The sequence below is a fragment of the Lissotriton vulgaris genome, chromosome 9 (assembly GCF_964263255.1).
Source record: "Lissotriton vulgaris chromosome 9, aLisVul1.2, whole genome shotgun sequence".
Classification (NCBI taxonomy): Eukaryota; Metazoa; Chordata; class Amphibia; order Caudata; family Salamandridae; genus Lissotriton; species Lissotriton vulgaris.
In genome coordinates this window covers 968,247,097-968,274,278 of record NC_141697.1, presented here as the reverse complement: position 1 = coordinate 968,274,278, position 27,182 = coordinate 968,247,097, and the positions used below count along the sequence as shown (strand labels likewise).

Here is a 27,182-nt window from a genome sequence, read left to right as displayed (position 1 = left end):
CTGACTGCCAGGGTCATGGTCAGTGGAAGGCAGCATCCATTGAGCGGTCCAGAGGTGCAACATCGCGTCAGTATTATGAGTTGACTTCCCGATGAGCTGACCGCAGCGGTCGGACCGCCGCCTATAGGTCAGCAGAAACAAAAGATTTGGGGTGCATACTCACCCCTTGCCAGTTCCTCCTAACAGATTTCAACCTGGATCTCTTTCTCCAACTCCTCCATATTCAAGAACATCTTCACCCCGAGGAATACGACCCCGTTTTTGGTGAAATACAGGTAAGTGCTTTGGTACCATATATCCATTACCAGGACTGCCCACATATAGGTCGGACTCTGGCAATAGGTAAGTGGTATTTTCCCACATATATCATGTATATGTGTGCATTCAACACATTTGCAGTTGGAATGTACACACAGTTCTCAAGACCACTGCAACGTCACCGCCGGCCCATCTGGAACCTTGTAATACAGTGGAGGGAAGGCCACAGGCACAGCGGTCTTCTAGAGGTTGTGGTCCTTCCGCGCTCAGACCTCCAAACTCATAATAAGGCCCTAAATTTACAACAAATTCAAGAATACATTCACATATATATGAATGTGTGTATATTTATATGCACATATATAATACAAAACTATTTAAAAAATATACATTATAATCTATATTTCAAGTTCTAATATTTTTTATATATACCAATATAACAAATTCATATATATATGTGTGTATATATATATATATATATATATATATATATATATATATATATATATATATATATATATATATATATATATATATATATATATATACATATATCACCACACCTTGGTTCACCTTTCCCCGGCCAACGAGTGCTCTTTGCGGGTGCGTGCACCTACGGCGGAACCACGCCGTTCAACATCATCACACTGCTCCTTTGTTTAGAAAGGAAAACGGGCGCACTCCCTTTGAATTTCCACAATTCTGTTTATTTTAAACTTATTTAGGCAAAAATTGAAAGCATTCGATCAACGCGTTTCGATGCTCCAAGCATCTTGGTCACGATCAACTTCCTGCATTTTTTTTTCACCATATTTAAAGCAATCACATGATCATTTCGTCATTTCCTTTGCTCTGTTGCTGAGCATTGTGGTAGTTATAGTTTTTATATAAAACCTATTCCTAGGACAATTATATTTTAAGTTCATAGGAAAATAATGGCTTCTTATTTTCAACAAGTCATTTATTGGGGTTCCAATTCATTTCCCTGCTTCTCACAGTTTCATTTTTTATCCCTCCAGTGGGATGTGTTAGTGTTCATTACATTACCTCCCTTTGGGCTTTTCCGAATTGCCCCCAAGGCCACTTAGCAGTGGCCCATTGGGGATGGGGGACCTGCTTGGGACTGCCATGAAACGGTAGTCGGAAACAGACGACCTCATCCATGTATTGGTGCCTGTGCAGGCACTGCCTCCATTGTAAAGATAGGATTTTGATTGCCGCACCGATGGGATCTTGGATCGTGTCAGAGGTGGCAGTCTCTCCCCCAACCTCTGCGCTTTGACCTCCAGTATTGTAATCCCGCAGTTGGCCTATGGCCTTGATGTCAAATTGACTGCCACCAACGGCCTGTAGGTGGCATCCGCCAACCATTGTAATGAGGCCCAGAGATTTTTGACATTGATATATTTTACCTTAGAAAATCGATATTCTTGTCAACAATATTCCTGCATCACAATTTATGTGTATCACAATAATAAAAACTCATTATTTCAACATTTCGATATTTTTTACCAAATATTTTGTCCAAATACCCTACATCCATAAGAGAAGGCATATAAGTCTAAGACGACGTGTCATCTAGAATATGGCTATGAACTCTGGCAACCTTTATATCAACAACGACTCAATAAAATGGATGCAAGGGCCAAGCAAGCTCTATTCTTCTTATAATCTACCACAAAGGTTGACTTTGTAATGTTGCAATCTGATGTTTGATCGTCTTGAGGAACCTCATTTTTTTTGTTTCTATGATGTGCCCTTAAACTAAGCCTGCTCCAGCTAGAGTTTTGCTACTTCCAAATGGTTAAACCTCGACAATCAAAACAGACAAATATAGCAAATATAACCAATACTAAAAAACGTGGCTAATGTGATTTCAATGATCTCTCTTTATTGGGGATTGGATACATGACAAAAAAATAATATCAGAGATGGAACAACACGTACTGATGACAGAAAGTACATTTGGCTTGCTGTGATAAAGTAAAGTGCCCTAATATGTGTAAGAACCAAATGTGTTTAAGGTGGTCCAACAACCACTTGATCAAACTGTGAGAGATTGGTTGAAGGCACATGCAGAACAAAGTTTATGTCAGTTTTGAAATTCTTGTCCTGAGACTTTACAGCATATTTTACTACGGAAAAAGTTGTGTTGATGCATCTACAATATTACCACAATGTGCATGAATTGTGTTCAGCATAATCACATTTTCAAATTCATTATTTTAGTTGCTTTCAACCGGGCAAATATTTTATACAAATATAAATAGGCTTTGAGATTTGCTGGTACCCAGAGGAAGGTGCAGCCTGAACTTGAATTATAAAAACAATGACCCTGAACAGCAGTTGTTGACAGAGACACAGAAAAGTGTGGGATTTGTGAAAGGGGTTAGATTTTTGATTATGGGTTGTACAAGAAGATAGATATGTTGTGAAGGAGTTGTCTACCAAAGAAACAATACATCGGAACTGTTGAAGAAGATACTGAGTGCCTGAATGAGACATCAGGATCATGGAACACTTCGATCTTTTCGGTAAATTCTGAATTATGGGAGAGAAACCAACAGGTTAATATCCTCCACACTATATTGCCTCTGGTGAAGAGAATTGTGGATTGTCCTATGTACTAAGCATTTGCTGAGCCTCTAAAAGCCCCGGGAAGCCCATTCTCGGAGCTTAAATTACTCAAAATGGGGAGGGGGCCACGTGCTCCTCCCACCCGAACCTCTAAAGCCCTGAAGAAACTCATCCGCCGGGGTTGGCTCACTAGCTATGTCCTTGGGAGCCACCCCCAGGACATAGCTGTTTCCCTAACTGCACTGTTGCAGTCAGGGAAACTAAAACATTGCTCCTGCCCGGATGGAGCAGCAGTAGTAGCTGCTCCCTCTGGTTGGGAGCAATGTCAGCTCCTGCTGTATGCGGGGAGTTGGCCGGGGCTCTGGGGCTTCCCCCGCCACCCACGACCCCATGGCCCTTTAATAGTGCAGGCCACGGGGTCCCCAGGGCTGGAAAAGGCTATGGGAGGGGAGCAGTTGGTCCCCTTCCCTTTAATTTTAGTAGTGGCCCTGGGGTCCCCTGGCCTATAAAAATCTGGGGAGGGGGGGGGGGGGGGGGGGGGCAGGTGGCATCCCTACTGTTTTATTGAAAAAAAAACCTCCTTTCATTAAAAAAACAAGGCCCTGGGGGCGGGTCACCAGGGACTAACATAGTTGGGCAAAGGGGGCCACATTGCCCCTTCTTCCCTTTAATTTTATTAGTGGCCCTGGGGATGGGGTTCCATTGCCTAACAAAGCTCGAGGAGTTGGATCACAAGGCCCATACCCCTTTCATGAAAGAAAAACCCTATCCTCTAAAAAAAAAAAAAAAAAAACTATGCCCTGGAGTCTGCGGGCCAAAATAAGGTTCGAGTTGTACAATGTGCCCCCCCCCCCTCTTGTTTAAAAAACATATAGCCCTAGGGAAATGTCTTTACATATAATAAATATTACTACATGTCATGAAAACACCAGGAATTCACTTAAAAAAATAATTAAAAATACTCCGAAAAAAACAAAGGTTAAAGTAACATTATAATTAAGTATATGTCAGTGACAACATTAAAATTTTAAACAAAAAAAACAGAAATTCACCAGTTATAGTTAGCAGATCTAGCTGTAACTTGCTACCCCGCCATGCACTGCTTATGACCTCATAAATTACAGCACTCATGCCATGTTCTATGCCATAATTTATGACATCACTGATGACATCCCAAATGTTTGTTTAAAATGTTGAAATCTAACTTTGTATGTAGGTGATTATACATCCATATCTAAACACATACACACATACATGGGTTTGAGCGTGGACTTTCCAGCAAGTTTAAAAGCATCCAGACGTTTTCATTGGCTGAACCTATATATACATACACACACACACACACAAATTCAGCCGAGTATGGGATGCATATGTGTTTCTGATTTACAACATGGCAAATGTGGAAGTAAATTCTACAAGTAGGATCTGCCCCCATTTGGGGGATATTAGAAGTTGCTTGCACAGTCAGTACTGTCTAGGCAAATCTGAGTAAGCATGAGTAAGCAAAATTTCTGCCCAGGCCGTGATAGATGATAGTGCTAAAATAATTTGTTCACTACCCAACCATGTCTAAATGGCCACGTAATCGCACTAAAGTCACAATGAATGAAGTCTACATCAAGAGGAAGTGTAGTAGGAGAATCACAGCAGCACAGCTATTGCAACAAAGAGTCACTTTGTGCGTTGTCCTTGAAGATGCACCGCAGTTGTGGAAGGAGAGACATTTGCACATTGGGAGTGATGAAGAATGGAGAGATGTGTGAGAAAGCTCAGAAAAAAGGTGCACAAGTTGATAAACGTCTCGAAAGCACACATGTTAATACGAAAATTGTGGGTACAATTGTGCGCAAATAATTCAAGAATACTTGAACACAAACGTGAGTACCACTGTTGAATCGTAGGCTATGCTTGAAAGAGCATTATTATCAGATGATGGCAGCTTTTTTGTCTTTTTATCTACACTAGCCAAATTTGTCCAAACAGATGACGAATTTGTGCATACCAAACCTCTTTCAACTTGGGTTGCCGCTTGACTTTTGCCTAGCAAAGTGTCTTATGCTATCGGTTTATACGCCAGCCCCTTTCTTCTCAAAACTGTTTAATCTTTTGCTTGAACTGGTCTCAGTCCCCTATTGCTGGAAGCCAGTGTGGTACTTCCGATGTTAAAAAAACATCACTGATTCCCAGGATTTTACAATGTATTAAGACAATTTCTCTAGTTACAAATCAGCTAAAATTATTCAAGCCTATGTAAACGGGATCCCTCTCCTCACATCTTGAAACCATAGAATTATTTGATCAACAGCAATCCGGAGTTAGGCAAGGTTACAGTACCGAAATAGTCCTTATAGGAATACTAGATATTCTGACCATGTTTCATGGCAATTCTTCTGTCTTAATATTACTTGTTGTTTGCAGTATTTAATACTGGCATTCAATATTCTACAGGCCCACATGAAAATGCCCAGAGTGAGTGTCTGTGCCTAAGACAGCCGGACGTCTGTCCTGTGTGAATACTCTGAAGCAGTTACTTTACCTCTAATTCAATCCAGTCTTTCAAGAAACATCCCTAGCGTCCCTTAGGGCACAGCTCTCAGCCCCAAACACTATAATCTGTGTGTTGTTCCATTGGCTAGATTGCTCTTTTTGCTTTGTCTTCTCTTATCCAGAAGATACCCATCTGTTTTCATGACCAGATTGGTATCATACCACAATGAAGTTGGATTTCCAGTGTTGCATGTAATACATTGTCCAACTAATGAAGATCAATGTTCTTAGATTAAATACTTCAAAAACTGTCATTCTAAGCACTTGTAATCTCAGGAGGTTGAATTCTATATAGTGGCAGCCGAACTGCCTCCACTAATCTCATCTCCTAGAAAACTTGGTATCATATTTGATGCAAGCCTATCTTTTCGAGAGCATATCTCAAAAACATAGTCCACATGTTTCCTTTTTCTGAGGACTGTTAGAACGACCATCACTTTTTTCCCAGGGGACTTTGGACTTCTAAAGAACAGTTGTTTCCCCTACAGACTATTTAGAATACTGCAGCCTGATTTTTAATTGGACTGGCATTTTTTTGTTTTATATCAAAGCACCTGCTTGCCCTTCTTTGGATTACGATTAAGAATAGACGTCTCTTCAAAAATGTGTTTGTCACCGAGCCAAAATGGGATGGGTCTGAGATACATTCAGCAATGATTTACACTACATCAGCCCACTCATTCCTTGTGATCCAGTACAGCCACTCTTGTCTCGGTCTCAGTATCTCCCTCTACAAGAATTGGTGGGCTTTCCGTCAGTTATCTCTCCATGAAGACATGGGTTTGAATGCCTCTCTATCTTTGTCACCCCCTATTCAGGAAGATTAAAACCCTATCGGGCACATGCATCATTGTCAATTGCATTCGCAAATGGTGCGAATCACAATTTTCGGCCGTTTGTGAATGTAATTGACAAAATTGGGATGCATCATGTTTTTCACAATTTTAGAAATCGCAATCATGTTGTGATTTCTAAAATTGCGATTGCATTTAAGAAATGCATGAACATTTTAAATTTGCGAATTTGTAAATTACCATGAAGTTGACCTTCATGGTAATTTGCGAAAACTTTCAAAAATGCACAAAAGTGCATTTTTTAAAGTTTCATTTTACACACACACACATGCCCTTGGGGCATGTGTGTGTGAAAAATGCACCTACATTTATATTTCAGGGGTGCAGGGGGGGTCCTTTGGACCCCCCCTGCACCCCTGAAATTGCATTCTCAATTTGCGATTCGCAAATTGCTAATCACAAATTGAGAATGACTTCCCATTGATTCCTATGGGCCTCTTGGCCCATAGGAATCAATGGGAAGGGATTCCTAATTGCAATTCGCAAATTGTGAATCGCAATTAAGGAATTTTTAGAAATCGCAAAAGAAATTGCCATTTGTTGATGCATAGCCTTTTGCGATTTCTTAATTACGATTCCTTAATTTTCGCAATTAAAAAATCGCAAACGGCAACAATGATGCATGTGGCCATAACTGTTTACACAATAATTAAAAGTGATTGGATTTTGGTCTGCTTACAGATGTCCATACAGACTAAGTGTCAGGACACACTTCGCTGGTAATCATTGCACTTTATGCATTTTCATTCAATCAATCAATCAATCAATCAATCAAAAAAGTGATACCAAAAGAGAGATGCATTTGGATGTTGTAAGAGGATAGATTGGGGATGCGAGAGCTGTAAAAAGAGAATCCGCTGCATATATGTGGTAGGAAATAGGAGGTGTGATGAGGGCAAGAGCAGAGGTTTACAAGGAGATGAATGCAAACTGCAGCTGTGGATTATTTTTCATGAATATGTGACTGCTTCTGAGGGCGAGACACTGATCTGTATAACATTTGTAGACAGAGGCCTCACCAAGGAGCTTGTTTTCATAATGGAGAATATGCTGCTGAGGATTCCTGAGCAAATGAGAAGCTCCTTTTGCTGGCGCAGATGGAGGTGAATGTGATGAAGCACCACAGGGAGCAGGATCCGTCGTGATTCTAGGGAAGAAAAACAAGTTGTTATTCAACTATAAAACTAAATAATTCAAGTGCCAGCGCTACAATCGAGAAAGACACCCACTGACATATTATCACTGGCACACATTTGAGAAAAATATATTTTCATTACACAAGCAAGCACAGCAACTCTTCGATTTTATAACCTGTTCAAGGGGCTATCTGTTTTAAGCAGCTGCTTGGAAAAAGGCCAAATTCTTCTGGCTAAGTAGAACAATGTAGAGCCAGCTTTACTGAGCAGCAGGTCCCAACCACCTTCTCTCTATTTTCTGCACAAGGCCATTCCAGAATCACACAAATGTTCTGTATGGCATTGTTATACCACTTTCAGTTGTAAGTGAACTCTAGAATATTGACAACCAACATAACTCAAGGTAACCATACATTGGGTTGTATATATTTACTATTCTTTAGTCCACATCTACGTATCTTCATGATATGTTGGTAATCAATATTGTGGATTAGAAACAAGTACAAGTTGATATTTAGACTTCGATATTCTGGCACAACACCTACCCTTCTAAATCAAGACTAGGATATTTGACTTTGCTGCTTGAACAATGAGACAGACAGTAGTGTGGTGGGACATCCTGTAGTTGTTCCGTAGACAGGCAAGCTCCAGCCTGAGTGGTGGTTACTTCTGAATGTAGTTTTCAGGTGTTGTGATTGGGTTCCACCCATTAAGTATGCCCAGATTTTTTGCCTTTTGGATCACCCGGTTTTAGACTTTTTACTACGGGTGAGCCTCACTACATGTTTCTCACCCGGGTTAATCACATGACAAATGGACTGCACATTTTTACCCCCAATGTCTACTTTTTAAGGTAAGGCCGTTGAGACATAGCAAGGGTAAGGGGCACTTGGATTGTTATACGTGAACATGTGCACACAGGTGGGCACATGTGTGAGGGAGACTACTATTGTGTGCAACCCGGTAACCATGCATAGGTAGCCTGGCACAATGGAGACTCTGCAGGATTAGATATTTACCGATGGTAGGCCTTATAATGGTAGTGAGCGCTAATAGGGAAAGTCAGTGTGATTTACTGTATTGTCCGTGGTGAAACTTTAATATACACATAGGGAGAGAACCGCGTTAGAATGCAGTTTCGCTCAGTGGTGGCTGCCATGTACCAAGGGTGGTGCGGCAGGTGGAAAAAAAAACATTAAAAAAAACACACTCCCCTTGATACACGACACAACGTCCTCCTCCACTAGTCTTCTCTCTTCCAGGCAGATTCAAACGCTGGATCAAGCCAACACACCTAACCAATCCTTGCACTGCTCTGACTGGCATGAGAGCAGTGCCAAGATTGGAAGGAGCGGCCTCACTCAGCACTGGAGGCCTGTGCTTTCTCTTAGAGAAGTCTAAATGCGCATGTCTGGCTGGCCGTAACGAGACAAGCGGCCAGTCGGACATGCACATTTTAAACTTCAGCAGTCAGCTCCCTGCTGCAACTCAGCAGCACTGGCCCGCCCCGGCTGGACACTCAGTTCCGGACAGGTTAGTGACTGAAAAATAAAATGGCAATAAATAAACTTTATTACCATTTAATTTTTAATTTTTCAGGTCTGGCCTGGGGCTTTTCTTAGTGGGGCGATGATCCTCCACTCAAACGGAGGAGCTGCACTTGATTTCGCTTCCCTTTGGTGTACAGAGACCAATGATGTATTGAATTGGAGTGTAACCTGTGCGAGAAAATCAATTCTTCAAGTTCCACAATGATATCTGTACAACTTATGGGTCATCCAGAATTGTCATATTTCTCTGGCTCAGCTCAGGATCAGAGCCCAGGCTTTTTGTCACCCTACTGTGCCAGGTTAATTCAAATTCTCTCCAGCAGCAGGAAAAAAGGCCTCCCAACAAAAGGGGAGTACTTAACAGTGCTTCACTCAGCTCTCGAGGAGGAAAGGGCTGAGGCGAAATTATCTGCATCAATTAATCAGCTATCACACTGTACCAGGGATGGGCTTTTCCAAGCCTACTAAACTAAGGAGGGAGTTCCGACTGGAGCCAAAGCAGGAGGGGGTTCTCCTTTGAAAATCTAGTGAGAAAGGCCTTGGCAGTGATGTCAGTGAGGGGAAGAGCTGAGGTCCCCAGAGAAGATGTGACTAGTATTTCCTGGATGACACTATTTTGAAGTGTCTCCACAAGCTATTCAGGAGGCTTGGGACAGGAGTGGGAAAGTGACATGGCATCCTGGGATTGGTATGTGGTGCCTGGCTTCTGGAACTTTCTACTACTCTTTAAAAGCTTTTGCACAAGGGGGAAACTCTCTCTTGCCTGGTGGTTTTTTAGCGCTTCACTGCTGGACCATGGGGCCGCCATAGATAACTGGAAGGAAGAACCCCCTGATGCCCAGAAAGGACTAAGGACTTTGACCCCAAGAGCAGTGGGTCTTCTCAAGGATGAGTGAGGCTAGCCCACTTACACTACCGGAGGAACAGCTAGGGGAAAAGCTCTGGTCTTCTGTATCCAGAAACCAAGACCAGGAGGAAGGCTGATGCAGGGAGGCAGAAGAACGATGTCTGTGAGGGCTGTACCACTATGGAGATGAGGACGTCTGCTGCAACTGCCCCTGGTTTGCGTAGCACTATTCGCCCTATGTGGGATGGGTATGCCCAGACGTGGGTCCCTTGCTCACTGTGCCACTGGATTCAAGCTAACCTGGCTGAAGAAGGGTGACATACCCATAAACCGGTCCCAGGATGCTTTATTCTGGTCCAGGGAGGACCTGGCTTGGCAGTTCGGTCTGAACTGTTACCTTGAGGCACAGGGTCAAGACGGATTTGCATATGGCTGGGTCTAAACTGGGGTGGCCTGGTGAGCAAAAGAACAATGGATTTTCCCAGATCTCTTGACTGGGGGTGAATGTATGATTCATTCAGCATTCTGTCCATCATTTGTTTGCGTAGCATTATTCGTCCTATATGGGATGGGTATGCCCAGACGTGGATCCCTTGCTCACTGTGCCACTGGATTCAAGCTGGCCTGGCTGAATAAGGGTGACTTACCCTAAACCCAGTCCCAAGATGCTTGTTTCTGGTCCAGGGAGGACCTGGCTTGGCAGTTCGGTCTGGACGGTTCCCATAAGGCACAGGGTCAAGACTGATTTGCATATGGCTGGGTGTAAACTGGGGTGGCCTGGTGAACAAAAGAACAATGGATTTAACCCAGATCTCTTGACTGGGGAGAATGTATGATTCATTCAGCATTCTGTCCACCATTTGTTTGCGTAGCACTATTGGCCCTATGTGGGATGGGTATGCCCAGACGTGGGTCCCTTGCTCACTGTGCCACTAGATTCAAGCTAGCCTGGCTGAAGTAGGGTGACAAACCCTGAAACCGGTCCCAGGATGCTTGTTTCTGGTCCAGGGAGGAACTGGCTTGGCAGTTTGGTCTGGACTGTTCCCATGAGGCACAGGGTCAAGACTACTGATTTGCATATGGCTGGGTCTAAACTAGGGTGGCATGGTGAGCAAAAGAACTATGGATTTAACACAGATCTCTTAACTGGGGGTGAATGCATGATTCATTCAGCATTCCGTCCATTATTTGTCTGCGCAGCACCTGTTTTCTAGAGCTCGCCACCAAGGGGATAATGAACCCAAGATTTTCAAAATAGGCCCAATTTGTCTCGACTCATGGCATTGTAATGTTTGGTGACCTCTGAACTGTTCGCCGACGGAGCGCATATGGCTCTGCTGCCATTTCTTAATTTACCCAAAGATGGAGCGGGGTTAGTGCAGGAGTTAATTATTTATTTTGTCGAGGGAGGGGATGTGCGTGGGGCCCCCTCCCCATTTACAATTTGCTCCCTGGGACTGAAGCAAAATGGATCTGGGGACTCAGCACCCCTACCCTAGAATCCTGAGCACCGATGGGGAGAGAGCGCCTCACTCCATCCCCTATGCCCGTGACTGGGAAGGGGGGGATACTACCACCTAGCAGCTTGCCTCCCATCTGCATGGATCATTGGCGGGAGAAGGCGAAGGAGAAAATGCTGGCTCCTGCGCTTGCCGAAGGTGAAGGCCGAGTGACAGTGGTAGTGGGTCGCAGTGGCCTTGGGACACCACCGCAGCACCCCCCACTTCACTCAGCTTGGGGTTGAGACCGGGCACCTCCCTCAGCAAAAGAAGACCCCAGAGCGAGGCCGTCTGCAAGCCTTCTGGCTCTATAATGTTTTCAAACCATTCCTTAGGCTAGAGCTCCTGCTCTAGAGCCGGGACAGCATCGCTCTCTAGCGGATGACTTTATGATTGCATTTATTGTGGCCTAAAGCTATTGTAAGAAAGTACATGTATTGAAGTGCCCTCTAGCAGATAAGTCTATATGTGAAGTGTAATGTAATGAAATTGTGAAGAGCTTTTGGCACTGCTTTCATTAAGGCATTTTTATGGTTGAAAGGTTTATAAAAATACACAGACCATGCTTTGCTCATTTTAAGAGCTTTATTGGTTTAATAATGTTCACAATGATTGTTGATTAAAGTGAATATGATTTATTTACATTAATAAGCACATTAACACATCATTATTTCTGATGATTGCATTTAAGTACAAATTATGTTTTTAAATAGTGGTTTGCTTCTCTTGACCCTCGACCAACCCAATAGACTTACTTGATATGTTTACATTACCCCTTTAAGGAGTCAAATGTGATTATGTGAAGCCATCTATAGTATTTGCCATTTGCCAATGTACATATCTGTAAATTACTGCGTGGTATTTAGTAATGTGTGAGTATTTAATGTACTTCTCCTTTTTCTAAAAAAAAAGTGCTGAGTGGACATTCATTTATTGAGTTTTTCTTGAATGGTGATTTCTAGCCCACACCACCTCCCCTGAATAGGCCCTGGACTGCTCTGCTTCACTACCCTGAGAGAGTCAAGTGCTACAATGTGGTGCTTAGTTTCTGGTAAGGACACAAGTGGACCTATTACTTGTGCAGGACACACAACTAATAATCCATTTTCCTACATCCAGGTTATGCTTTCTATCTAAAAAGTAAAACAGGGGTCCTTTGGAATAAATAACTTGAAATCAGAATCACAGTTTCAGTGGATATATGGATAATGGATAACCAAAGTATTTTGCTGACAAAAAGACAGGACACTGTGCTCAAGATGATGGGCATCATCCTTCACATTGATGGCTGGGGCTGGCAAGAAGAAGAAAAATGTGTGCTAGAAATAGCCGTCCAAACTTGACTCAAACTGGAGCAGGTGTTCGAAAACATTTACAAAAAAGATTTCTAATGCTAAAGCAAAATTGTTCCAGGATGCCACTGGCCACAGTAATTACCATAAATGTCACCCCACAATGAAGAGCTCATGACAGAAAAGTAAACCTACTATGGTATTAACTTTTCAATGCTGTTTACTTTACATTAACCAGTGTTTGTCTGTGGGACTATGGGCATACATCAGCTACAGGGTTGTAATAGAGGTTATTTGACACTGGCATTCTGGGGGTAGCGAGTGCAAGCAGCCACTGGTTTCTCAAGGAGGTAGTGTGGGGCACACAAGCATAGAATTCAGCAATCAACCAACAGACACAATTGTAATGTCCAGCCCAGTGCTTGTCTTTTTTTAAGTAAAGAAAGTACTTTTTAAATACACAGCAGTATTATTATTTACACTATATAATCTAGTACACAGGGCAGTGATCCTGGTTACAATTGTCTCTTTTAATGGTACCACACCCATTTATTCCCATAGTTCTAATCTTTCCCAGGAGACCCCTGATATGTTTGTCCCTGCATCACTTCGGGCAGAAGCATGAATCAGATGTCGTTTCTGCTGCCCCATAATTCAGCTGTGCACTCAATTCTCATGTTTCAAAAGTTCTTACCCCTGGTGGTGTAATAGGTAAAGAGTTAGGAGCTGATTATGACTTTGGTGGTGTGGGAGCGGAAGAGCACGCCACCACCCGCTCCCGCCAAAGATATGTTTGTCCCTGCATCACTTCGGGCAGAAGCATGAATCAGATGTCGTTTCTGCTGCCCCATAATTCAGCTGTGCACTCAATTCTCATGTTTCAAAAGTTCTTACCCCTGGTGGTGTAATAGGTAAAGAGTTAGGAGCTGATTATGACTTTGGTGGTGTGGGAGCGGAAGAGCACGCCACCACCCGCTCCCGCCAAAGATATGTTTGTCCCTGCATCACTTCGGGCAGAAGCATGAATCAGATGTCGTTTCTGCTGCCCCATAATTCAGCTGTGCACTCAATTCTCATGTTTCAAAAGTTCTTACCCCTGGTGGTGTAATAGGTAAAGAGTTAGGAGCTGATTATGACTTTGGTGGTGTGGGAGCGGAAGAGCACGCCACCACCCGCTCCCGCCAAAGATATGTTTGTCCCTGCATCACTTCGGGCAGAAGCATGAATCAGATGTCGTTTCTGCTGCCCCATAATTCAGCTGTGCACTCAATTCTCATGTTTCAAAAGTTCTTACCCCTGGTGGTGTAATAGGTAAAGAGTTAGGAGCTGATTATGACTTTGGTGGTGTGGGAGCGGAAGAGCACGCCACCACCCGCTCCCGCCAAAGTCGACCGCCCATCAGATTACAAATTGCAATCTAGGTGGGTGGACCTAGGAGAGCCTTAGAAAGGCAGCACGTGGGTCAGCCACAGCGCATTCCAGCATGGTATGGACTGTAAAGTCCATGTCGTGCAGGAACTGTGTGGTGCATACAGACAGGGGGGTAAACCAAGTGCCCCCCTACATGCATCCCCGTGCAATGAGGCACCAGGCCATGAGACAGCTGGCAGTGAGGAAACTCGTAATATGCTTGGCAGGGCTGCAGTGGCCCGCCAATCATATTACAGCCTCGCACTGCAGTGCCACCACCAGGGAACGTGGATCCTTGGCGGTTGCAGTGGTGGCCTGATCACCCAAATTCCAATGGGGCAGTCGGACCGCAATAGCCATGCCACTGTGAGCCTGGTGGTCTGTCGATCACCAGACTTATAATCAGGCCCTTAGTCTCTTGGGCTCATGAAGGTGCAATTTGGAGGACTCTCCGTCCATCCTCAGATGAGGGCCCACGGTGATTGAAGTCAGTCTTAGGTCAGTGACGGCTGGTAAAGAACAAGGGTGGCAGGGTGGAGGGCCATTGGAAAAAACTAAATACATTAAAAAAACACCTTATCATGGCTGCCATGTAGTTTCAATTCTCTTCCTGGCTATGAGTCTCAGCAAGTCAGCAACAAGAAGCACACCGCCTCCCCCTAAACCAATCACAATGCAGCTTTTACGAGCATGACAGCAACCTCATGATTGGTCTGAGCGATGTGGTATGGCACTCAGACAGAGAGTAGGAGCCTGTGCATGTTCTTCACCCAGCCTGCGCAATACAACCGGATGGAGAACATGCTTAGTGTGTATGACTGTTTGGCCAGCCCAAGATGGCTGACCAAACTGTCATGTATACTTATGGTGCACAAACCACTCCTCCTCCTCCTTGTGATCCCGGCCCTGCCCCACCCTATCCTAGCCCCATAGCTATGAAAAATAAAATGATAATAACATTGTGTTATTATCATTTTATTTTTCATTTTTCCACTGCTCTAAGAGCAGCAGGCGATGCTCTTCCGGCTTAGTGGAGGAGCCGCTGCTATCTTAGCAGGAGAAGACACACCTACTGTGGCCCACCAAGCCAGCCACAAATATGGAGTTAGTTCTTCCTGGGCTATTCGGTGAGAACCAAGGAAGGTAACCCAGCAGTCACAGTTGTTACAGTAGTCGCAGCCCCGATTGAACCAAAGAAGTCACCACAGCAGTTGCAGCAGTTGTAGCCACAATCATGCCAATGCAGTTACCACATCAGTTACAGTCAGCACAGTTACCACAAAAGCTGCAGGCCTTGGAATCTTTCTGGAAGGTCATAGGGCCCTCTACAGCATGCAACACTCCTGGTTTTTCTCTCAGGCAGTCTGCTTTCTTTGGCTGGTCCTCAGTCCCTGGGGAACGCTGAGCCTCTCCGGCAAGGGTAATCAGGCTCCTTCCCTCACTCAGCAGGCAGGCAGGCTTTTAGCCACTAGGCAGGCCCTCAGCTCTTCCAGAAGAAGCTACAGCCTTCAAATGATGTCCCCTCATCTGGGGGAGACTGGCTGTTACGCAGATAATAGCCCTGCTCCAATAGCTATTCCACAAGGACTTTGAAGAGCGCTCTCCTCCTTGGTAATGAAGGAACTGGAACAAAGAGGGGTGCTTTGGGTCTCACTTTTATACACATTTCTTTGAAAGGGGATATGGGTCCACTGCCCCAAAGTTCTTATTTCAAGTGTCCTTCTCAGGCTGCTCTCTACTCACAGCCTTTGTGTAGTGTGATGCTTCTCACAGCAGGTAGCACTGGGCCTGTCTTCAAACTTGAGCCCCCACAACACAGACCATATGATGTGTGAGGTTTCGGCACCTGGATGTTTTCAGCCTCTCACAAGCAGTAATCAGGGATAGGCAAAAGAGCAGGTCAGATCTAGAAACTCCCTTACCTTGCACAAGAGAAACTGCAGTCCCTATCATGACCATCAACAAAATGTCATGGCCCAGGGAGAATTAATCAGCCTCCACTTGCTACCAGAATTCCTCATGGAATTGCGAAAGGCAGTTCTGTCTCTGTCTTCCTCACTTCAACATCTGGATTGATAATCTCCAGCCACAGGAATGCATATAATGCGCTTCCACTGTCTGAGGAAGCTGCTATCATTCCCCATATTGAGCCAAGCCAAATCAAGGGCATGGAAAATGTATCGTACTAGCTAGTGCTCAGATTTATTTTTACACAGAGTGATACTACTGTTCATGTGCTGCAGACTCTTTACACACTCACACACCCTCCACATACACACAAGATGTAATTTCTGGGCATTCACATAACAGCAGAATTTTACACAAGAGGGGGTCTTTTTTTTTTTTTTTCCCCGGGTCCAATGATTAAGCCACTTGGACATACTCCAGGGCCAGATATCATGGTGGAAATATCCACTCCTTTAATGGTTGGTTTTCGTTTGGTGAAATAAAGTCGGTTGAGAAGGAGGAGCTGAGGGTTAAGTATCGAAAGTTAAGGCTGAACCCTACCAGCTAATTATCTGCTGAGACAGCACCCCGCTCGTATACCACTCGACTTCATCATGGAAACAAAACCATTGTGGCAAATGAGGACAAAAAAAAAAATAAAAAAAAAAATAAGAGGGGGTCTTTAGACCACAGTTTCAGTGATACCGATAAGAAGGTATGGTCACATAATCAGTTACAAAAACATAGAAGGTTGCCACCAATGTTTTATGTGCTATACCCAGGACAACGCTTGGTGTGCCTGTCCAGGCCAATGGACCAGAATCTCACAGAGTCTGGGAAAGTCCAAGGCCTCTGCACACATGCTTTATTAGACAAAATAAAAGTCAGGATATCAGATACAGAATTAGTCAAACATTCAGAGCAGGGACACATACCCATACGCCATGAAGAGGACTGTTCTATCCCAAAACACATGTTGCCTTATCTGTTCAACTTAAATGGGCTATTTTCCGAAATCTTCAAAATACTATCAACCTTCCTTTCCATGACTCATCATTGTCTGCATCTATTCTGTTCATCTCTGTTAACACAAGTGGTTTAGTTGACACACAAAACTGTGGGGCATATTAACAAGGGCTTTATCTCCGCTTTTTTTCTTTAAAAGCCAAAGAAGCTGAGATAAAAATATTGCCCTATCAACAAAAGGGTGCTAACATGCAAAATCGCATGCTAGCACCCTTTTTCACGATGCTTCCCTTTGCATCTCTAATGAGATGCAAAGTGGGCATTCCAGAGCAAAATAATAGGAGGAATGTCCCTAAGTGACATTTCTCCTATTATCAAGCTTCAAGCTAACCCTGTTAGAGACAAAAAAAGAAGCTAACCACGGTTAATGCTTCTTTTTTACATCTGATAGTTTTCAGACTTAGCCATGTAATCCAATGGGAGGTGGATTACATGGCTAAGTCCACCATGGGCTATCAGCAAGGAGATCCCTATCCTTGTAGTTTTATCGCTGCATTACCAGTGATAACATCACAGAATGCCGCTATTGCTGGATTTTTTATCGCCTAGGCGGTTAGCGTTGTTACTAACGCGGTAACCAGGCGATATCCATCGAAAGCGGGCGTTTCAAAAAATTAACGCTAAGCGCCCTTAGCGTTAATTTTCCCTGTTCCTTGATAATATGCCCCTGTGTTCTGTGTGTGCAAACATTCCATCCTTACCTGGAAAGGAGAAAAGGCGGCTGTCCACGGTGCGGGCGATGGACTGCAGCTTCACCACATCCATGGACTGCCCAATATGCACTGTGCTTGGCATGCTCCCCAGAGTTCCGCGTACAAACTCTGCCACCTCCTGCACAGTAAACATCTGCAGCAACTCATCAAAGATCGCAGGAAATGAATTCAATAAAGCTGCCTGTCAAAGACAAAAAGCAGTTCTTAGGGAAGAAAACTGGTGAATTTGACAGTATCACCAATCTTAAACACCGATGCAGTAAATGGAGGCTTCTCATGCACACATTGTCTCATGTTGATTCGCAGAATCCCACACAAATACACACATGCAGATAAACACATTTGGAAGACTTGCATGCGCAAACACACATTCACACAGTCTTGCACCATATTGTTTCTCGTACAGATTTCAGAAAGATATATATGCCATGTCATTCATACTTTTGGTTTCATTCATAGCTTTATGGCCTTATTCAAATACTTTAGAATTGGGCCTTGTGTGTGGTCTCCTGAAAACACACTGTCCAACATGTATAATTTGTCAATAGCAGGAAAGAGATACACACATGGATAGTCTTACGTAGGCAGTGTTTAACATACTCGTACTACAAATACAGATCGATACACAGCCTCATGCAGGTATAACAATACCGGGGTTGACGTTAAGAATCAACATTGCTCAGTGACAATGTCTGATTGACAGAGGATCTCTTCGGTTATTTCCGAGTGATCACTGATTGGTTCAGGTTAAGTTAGGTGGTGAGATGAAATATCTGGAATAGCAGCCCATTGACCTTCAACAGCAGCAAATGGGGTATGCCTGATGCGCCGTAACCCTGCAATGCCCTACTACCCGCCAAAACAAAACTGGGCTTGAGGTTACAATGTCCAAGGATCCATTCATTTTCACAACAGCTACCTTTCACTCCTCTAATCTGCCTTAAGTCCTACATCAGGCAGTTTACTTCAGACACTCCCTAGTATCTTCCTTTACGTTTTTGCTACCCTGCACTTCTCTCTACTCAGGGACCCTATATATTCCCTAGACCTCAGATTCCACTAGTGCTGTTTTAGGGTCTGGAAGTGAGACCTATGCCTCATGAGCTTGCGTTTGATAACCCATTGTCTGATGAGTTCGATGCCCAGAGAGGTTTAAATCCTGGAACCATGGGTTGATAGCACTGCTACTGCCTTACAGCTTTAAGATTTATACCCCAGCATCCCCACCCTGCCTGTATTTGCATCACTTTCTTCCTGCAAATATTTCTGCTTATGTGCATCTGTACAGCATCCACATTCTTGAAGCACTAGAAAATCATGTGCAGGCTTTATTACATAACACTATCTACACATCCACAAGGGACAAGGGTCTAAGGGACAGTTTACCGACCTCACCAGATTCAATCCCCAAATACACACTTATTCAATACATAAAAAATCTGGAGGTCAATCTGTGAAACAACGAAAGAACTACAAAGAAAAAGAGACAAGACTACCAATAACCTTACTTCAAAACCATTTGAGACCCTGCCCTCTCCGTCCTCTCCGTCGGTGCCTCGGGCTCCACCTTAGTAAATGGGAGGTCCCACTTACTAAGGTGGAGCACCGAAGGAGAGGGTGGGGTCTCATACACCTGAGTGTTTACCAGGTGAGGTGGGCTGATACCTCATATAGGACAGGTGTGACAATCACTCTGCCTATATGCAGGTAATATGATGAGCACATAACTACACTGGTTTATTGGTATATCTTTTTTCACGTATGCAGTAGCTTTATATGAATAAAGGTCCTGAAGAAAGCTTGGGCTATAGGCCCGTGAAGGCTGAAACTAGTCGACCACCTTCCTTAAGCAGTGACATATTTGGTCAATGTCGCATCTGCGAGTTTTTATTAGGTTGGTGAGAGTTGTTTTTCTCTCACTTCTCCCTTTTAGATCACCACGTTTTTTGCACTGCACTTTATCTATTTTTTCCATCATTCAACCGAGGAGTTATCTTTCAGACATAGTAGTAGACTGGGGTTCGAAATAAGTTACTGCAATCTCCTTTCTTTGTGTCACTCTGTTTGTACCTCTTCATATGATGGTCACACGGACCTTTGCGAAAATCACACCATATCATCTCTTGTTGTGCTAAAGAGAATGAATGGTAAGTGAAGAAGGATATCCAGATGATGACACTGGCCAAATGGGGCAGTTGATGGAAATCTGATCGATTCGCAAATGGTTTTGAAGTAAGGTTATTGGTAGTCTTGTCTCTTTTTCTTTGTCGTTCTTTCATTGTTTCACAGATTGACCTCCAGATCTTTTATGTATTGAATTTATTACATAACACCCTATTGGTGTGAGTCTGAAACCTCTTCTACACTAGCATCATCAATAGTGCTATTGTTGTCAAACATTAGCTCCTATTGTAGTACCTACGCAGCCGCTTAGCTAAGCGAATAGTCTTGTGCCTTTTTGTAAAGCGTCAGCTGCTTTTTGCATAACCATGTTTCTTTGTTTCTACTTGCAGGAGTGCACATTTGCCCTCTCGCCTCAAAAGCACACAGGCTAGGGTCTCCATGGGGAGGCATAGCTATTGTTGCTTTATTCTAGCAGCAGTTCTTTTGGTGTCTCCCTCTGTCCAGTACCTCTGTTGTTCACTCAGGACTACAGCTCCTCTGCTAATGAATACCTGTAGTTTAGTAAGCCAAAAATTTCTATATGTTTGCACAAGCACATGCAATGCAATACTTTGTGGCGCAAACATTAGGATTAATCCACTTTAATGCACAAATCTTTAGATTCAAGACAAAGCCAGATTTACTTAAATAGAATGTCCTGGCTTTATGTGACATCCTAGCACCAAACAAAACGAAATAAAATTAAGGAACAAGCAGAATATCACATGATATTCCTATTCATTACATGAGTAATTTCAACATGATTACTCATTTTACTCACCCGTGGGAGATTATTTTCAAGTCAAACTTTGTACTGGAGGGTGGGCCTGTCTTACACAGGGCACTGCTGATGCCCCTTTGGTCTTTAGCACAACACTACACTTCTTGCTGAAGCACATGTTTCACTCAGGATGTTTATTGTCATATTATGTTTTGTTTGTTTGTGAAGTGTATTATCACCCACAAGTGTATCCTGATACTGAGCGGTATGTGTGACTAACACTGCCTAAGATAGGCTGGATAATTGAAAAGTCAGGTCTTCCATTCCTTGCAGAATTCAAGAAGAGAGGACAAGGCCCTGATGTGGAATGGGAAGTCATTCTATGCTTCAGTAGCAATGTAAGCAAATGGCTGTCATTCTGATCTGGTTCTGTGTATGCATGGGATGTGTCTGTGTAGGATTCCTATGGAGCCGAGGTGTCTGGTGGAAAGAGATGTGACTTTTCAGGTGAGTGGGGCCTGAGTTGGGAGGTGCCTTGAATGCGTGTGTGAGGAGTATGAATTGAGTGTGTCTGTGTATCAAAAGCTTGTATATTTCACTGAGGTATGGAGTGAGTTTTGTGTGTGGGAGTTTGAGGATGAATCTGGCTGTCAAGTTCTCGATGGTTTGTAGTCTTCTAGTGAGTTGCTTGGTGACCCAGGCAAAGAGGGGTTCCCCTAGACCAACTTGCTGGTGACTAGAGTGTGAGTGACGGTTTTTCTAGTGCTGCTTGGGAGCCATTTGAAGATCTTCGGCATCTTCAGGGTTTGGGAGCTGAATGCAGTAATGGTGTTGACTTGTCCGGTCATGTCCAGTTTGCTGTCAATGATTATTCTGAGATTCCTTGCTTGGATTCCGGGTGAGGGTCCAAGTTTGGCCGTTGACCAGTTGGAGTTCCATAGTGAGGTTTTCTTACCAAAGATAACCACTTCTGAATTGTCGGTGATAAGGTTAAAACAGTTAGCTTTCATGCAGTTAGCAACTTCAGTCACGCAAGCAGTAAACTTGTTTTTTGTGTTGGGGTATTTTCCAAGAGGGAGAATCTGAGTTGCGTGTCTTCTGTGTAGGAGATTATGTTGATGTCATGCGTGAGACTGACGTTGGCCTGAAGCATCATTTATGCATTGAAGAGCGTGAGGCTGAATAATAAGCATTGAGGAACTCTGCGGTTGAGTTTGCGGGCTTCTGAGGAGCAAGGCGCCAGGCTCACAACTTGTGTTAAGAAGGAGCACACCTCATGGAGAGCAAGTCCTTGTAAGCCAATCTTGTGCAGGCGTCTGATGAGGATGGGTGTGAGAACATGTCAAATGCTGCAGCGAAGTCCAGTAGAATGAGGGCTGCTGTGTCCCCTCTGTCAAGGATCATGTGGATGTTGCCTGTGGTGGGGATCACTGCTGTTTCTGCACTTATGTTGGGCCTTAATCCAGGCTGCATGGTGTTGATGAACTGGTGGTTGCTGAGGTGGCTGGAGAGATATTGGTTGATTAGTTTCTCTAAGACCGTTGCTGGGTATGGTAGGAGGGAGATGGGTTTGTAGTTGAAATAAGTGGCTGGGTGAGCCGATGATTTCTGGAACAGGGGCATGAAGGTGGCATCTTTACAGGTGTCTAGGAATGTGGCTGAGTCGATGGAGGCCTCGAGGATGGAAGTTAGTGCTTCACTGACTGGTAGGAGTTCTTTGATAAAGGTGTGGTGGAGTCAAGCGTCAGCTGGAACCTCCAAGCCAATGTTCATCATGGTAGTAGCGATTCCAACAGTAGTGATGGCAGTCCACAAGGTCAGGGTTTGCTCATTTGCCTTTATGGGAAATTGAGTTGCAAATGTGTTGGGGTCCAGTTAAGGGTCAAAGTTGCTGTATATGGAGGTGATCTTTTTACAGAAGAAATCCAAGAGCTTGTTGCAATTGTCTGGTGATGGGGTTATGTTGTTTTGCTGGAGGCATGGTGAAATCTTTGGAAATGATGAAGATTTCCTTGAGTGCTGTTCGTGCTGGTGTCGATGAGATCTGGAAGAGCCCTGTTCTTTGTGTTCTGTATGTGCTGGTTGTGGCATCTTAGAGCTGATTTGAAGATGTCTTTATCTGCTGGGTTTCGGCTAGTTCTCCATATTGCGCTCCAGTTGTTTGCAGTGGGGTTTTGTCAGCTTGAGTTCCTCTGGGTACCGGTTGGTCTGTCGTTGGCCAAACTGTAGGTTTGAACTGGAGGGGAGCCATGGTGTTGGCACATGTAATCATCCAGCTACTGAGGTTTTTGATGCCTTCATCAAGTCATTAGTGTGCTCAGACCAAAGCTAGGACCGGCCAGAATCCCAATTCCGGTGATGTTAGGTCTGGGATGGTGAAGGATTAGTATGCTCAAACGGATGAGAGTGTTTTCTGTCCTGCTCATAGTTGTTGGCTTGTTGACACAATGGTTTAGCCAAGGGAGAAGTTGGTTGTCATGCATATCTTGAAAATGAAGTGTTCCATGTAGCTGATAATGTAGGTGGTTCACCTGATGGTATCTTTGCATATGATGTCAACCCCACCTCCAGATTTGTGCTGGCAATTTTGCCTAACAATCTTGTAGCCCGCAGGGATGGCATTAGCAATGTCTGATTCTGAGAGTGAGTTTAGCCATATTTCAGTGAGAAAGAGCAGGTCTAGAGCATAGTCGTGTAGGTTAGCCATATCTCAGTGGCTTGTTTGGGCAGCATGCATGTAAGTTTGGCATGTTGTTTGGTCTGTGTCAGTATGAGGGGGTGGCTGGTTTATTTGCATGTGAGCGAGAGGGGTGCTGGTTGCTGTCAAAGTGGGAGTGATGGGTGTAGGGATTGGGAGAGTGCCTGAGAACATGCAAGAGGTGCATGTGTACGTTCCTTCTGTGTTGTATAGGGAGGTGTTGCAACAGTGCACGGCGGCCGGGGTTAAGAACATGAAGGAGTGCAGCAGGGTATCAGTGGGTAAGAGGAGAACCAGGGTTCCTGCCAATGGGCGCGGGCAAGATGCAGATGGGCACAGAAGGGTTTGTCTTTGGAGATGCCAGTACTGCATATGCGAGCGCAACCACCGTTAAAGCCCCACCATGCTGCCGACCAGGAAAGAACCCAACCACCTCAGATGCATCCTTCTCAACATCCTCTCCGCCCGCAAACATGCTGTTGAACTCTGGGACCTACTCGACTCATCCTCCCCATACGTCGCCTTCCAGACGGAGACCTGGCTGAACCCCGCCTCGGCACCCAACATAGCCATAGCCATCCCAGAAGGCTACAAGATCACCCACAGGGACCACACCAACGGACCAGGGGGAGGAATCGCCATCGTCCACAGGAACACTCTCATAGTCTCGACCAACACCGACGACACACTAAGCACGGCCAAACACCTGCACTTCCAGATCCACACATTTACCCAACACCACCCTCAGAGGAACCCTCATCTACAGATCCCCGGACCCCGACCACAGTTCAGCGACTCCATCGCCAACTTGGTAAGCACACACGCCCTCGCCTCCACGGACTACATCCTCCTCGGGGACCTGAACTTCCACCTCGAGAACAACAACGACACCAACTCCACCACCCTAATCGACAACCTAGCCAACCTCGGACTCAGACAACTCGTCACAACACCCACCCACTTCACCGGTCACACGCTTGACCCCATCTTCTCTGCAAGCCCCCACGTCACCTTCAACGACACCACCAAACTCCAGTGGACCGACCATCGCTGCATCCACTTCACCTTCAAGAAACCAACCACGCACCACCGCACCCAACAGATGCCTCACCGCTGCTGGAGCAACGTCACCGAAGACCAGCTAACCACCACCCTCACCCAGAGCCCACCCACCGACCCCAACACTGCCGCCCGCAACCTCAGACAGTGGATCAACGACTGCGCCAATACCCTCGCCCCGATCAAGAAACCCTTCAACAGTCACACCAACAAGAAAGCCAGCTGGTTCACTGAAGACCCCCGGGCCTCCAAGCAAACCTGATGAAAGCTGGAGAAGATCTGGCTCCATGAACAAACACTGGACAGCCATACAGCCCACAAGAATGCCACCCACAGTCAGCATCACCTCATCAGATCCGCCAAAAGGGCCTCCTTAAAAGACCGCCTAGATAACAACACGCACCACAGCAAAGAGCTTTTCAACATCGTGAAGGAACTCTCCAACCCCAGCTCCAACGACGTCCTACCCTCTCGCAAGACCTGTGCGACTTGCTGGCCACCTTCTTCCACCGCAAGATCACAGAGATCCATGACAGCTTCAACACCATGACTGCCACGACAACCAATGAGACCTCCGCCCCCACGACCACCATCCGCACCAACCGCCTGCTCTCCTGGACCAACATCGACGACGACGACACCATCAAGATCATGAACACCATCCACTCCGGATCTCTGTAGGACCCATGCCCACACCACATCTTCAACAAAGCCAGCACAGCCATCCTAACCCATCTCCAGAAAGTCATCAACACCTCCTTCAAGACAGCAACCTTCCCGGAGAGCTGGAAGCACGCAGAGATCAACGTCTTACTCAATAAACCCAAGGCAGACCCCAAAGACCTCAAGAACATCTGGCCCATCTCCCTGCTCCCGTTCCCGGCAAAGGTCATCGAGAAGACCGTTAACAAACAACTGACCCACTACCTCGAGGAGAACAACAACCTGGACCCTTCCAAGCCTGGGTTCAGCAGCAACCGCAGCACTGAGACTGCCCTCATCGCCGCCAGCGATGACATCAAATCCCTGCTGGACAACGGAGAAACGGCGGCCCTCATCCTCCTGGACCTGTCAGCCACCTTCCACACGGTCTGCCACCACACACTACGAACACGCCTCCACAACGCCGGGATCCAAGAGAAGACCCCGGACTGGACCACCTCCTTCCTCTCCAGCAGAACACAGAGCGTCCGCCTTCCCCTCTTCTGCTCCGAAGTCACCAAGATCATCTGCGGCGTACCCCAGGGCGCATCCCTCAGCCCAACTTTGTTTAACATCTACATGGCACTGCACGCCCACCTCGCCTGTCGGCACAACCTCAATATCAACTCCCACGCCGATGACACCCAGCTTATCCTCTCCCTCACCAAGGACACCCACACCGCCAAAACCAACCTCCACGAAGGAATGAAGGCCATAGCTGAATGGATGAGGAACAGCCGACTGAAGCTGAACTCGAACAAGACGGAGATCCTCATCTTCGGATCCACCCCTTCGGCCTGGGGCTACTCCTGGTGGCCGATCACACTGGGAACCGCCCCAACACCCACCGACCACGCACGCAACCTAGGGGTCATCCTCGACTCCACCCTCTCAATGAGGTCAACGCCGTCTCCCCCTCCTGCTTCAACACCTTCCGCATGCTCCGCAGGATCTACAAGTGGACCCCCACTGAAACTAGAACGGTCATGCAGGCCCTCGTCAGCAGCAGGTTGGACTACGGAAATACCCTCTATGCAGGACCCTTGGCCAAACTCCTGGGACGCCTCCAACGCATCCAGAACGCCTCTGCACGCCTGATCCTCGACATCCCTCGCCGTAGCCAAATCACACCCCACCTGAGTGACCTGCACTGGCTCCCGGTAAACAAGAGGATAACCTTCAAGCTCCTCACCCACGCACACAAGGCACTCCACAACACCGGACCAACGTACCTCAACAGAGGACTCAACTTCTACACCCCCACCCGCCAGCTCCGCTCCTCAGACCTCGCCCCCGCCACAGTCCCCCACTTCCGAAGAGCGACCTCCGGTGGCAGATCGTTCTCCCACCTCGCCGCCAAGACCTGGAACACCCTCCCCATCCACCTATGGCAGACCCAAGACCGGCTGACCTTTAGAAAACTCCTCAAGACCTGGCTTTTCGAGCAGTAGCAGCATTCCCCACCCCAGCGCCTTGAGACCCTCATGGATAAGTAGTGCGCTTTACAAATGATATGATTGATTGATTGATTGATTGAAATAGGTCTTGGAAGGACGGAAGAACGCAGGGTACCATAGATGGAAAACCAGTGATGTCACTTTCTGTGCGGATGGATGATAAGAAATCCAGTAATGTCACTTCCTGTGCAGAAGGATGAAGGCAAATCCAGTAATGTCAATTTCCGTGCTGCACACGTTTTTATTAAATCTGGTCTCTAATCTGAAATCACCTCCTGTATCTAGTAGGATCTCGTATCCATACCACTACCGACTGAAGCAGAACATTTTTGACTCCCTTGGGAAGAGGTATTGCTGTTGCTGTTTCTGAACTTTGCAGCCTCATATGAAGCAGACCATTTTTGATGGTGCGCTGAATACTCCAGATTTCCCGCACAGGCAATATTGTGTATTCCAGAGTAGCAGATGAGTTCAGAGGGGTTGTCTGGTTAATGAGTGTGGGTTGAGTCACAGGGAACAATCCATGGAAAGGCACCTGGAAAGGGCAGGGGTGTGAGAAAAGTACCAGTACTTACAGGACAAAATGCTGCTGGCCTTGATGTGTCCCCGCTCTTTTGTGGGACACATGTCTCAGTTCCGCTCACCTCCCCTTCGGGCAAAGGGGCCTATGATGTAAATTAGCAACCACAGAGCACAACAACAGCAAGGTGAGAAAGAAAAATAACA

The 27,182-nt window shown here is 45.5% G+C and overlaps 1 protein-coding gene across 1 annotated transcript in view; it reads right to left on the bottom strand.

Moving 5' to 3' along the window:
- Positions 1-27,182, bottom strand: part of DOCK3 (dedicator of cytokinesis 3) — a 1,414,611-nt gene that overhangs the window by 236,447 nt on the left and 1,150,982 nt on the right. Inside the window, exons 24-25 of the mRNA XM_086938817.1 lie at positions 17,645-17,837; positions 7,256-7,383 (exon numbers count right to left, since the gene is read on the bottom strand). Of these exons, the coding sequence (XP_086794943.1) occupies positions 7,256-7,383; positions 17,645-17,837 (321 nt within the window). The remainder of the gene's footprint in view (positions 1-7,255; positions 7,384-17,644; positions 17,838-27,182) is intronic.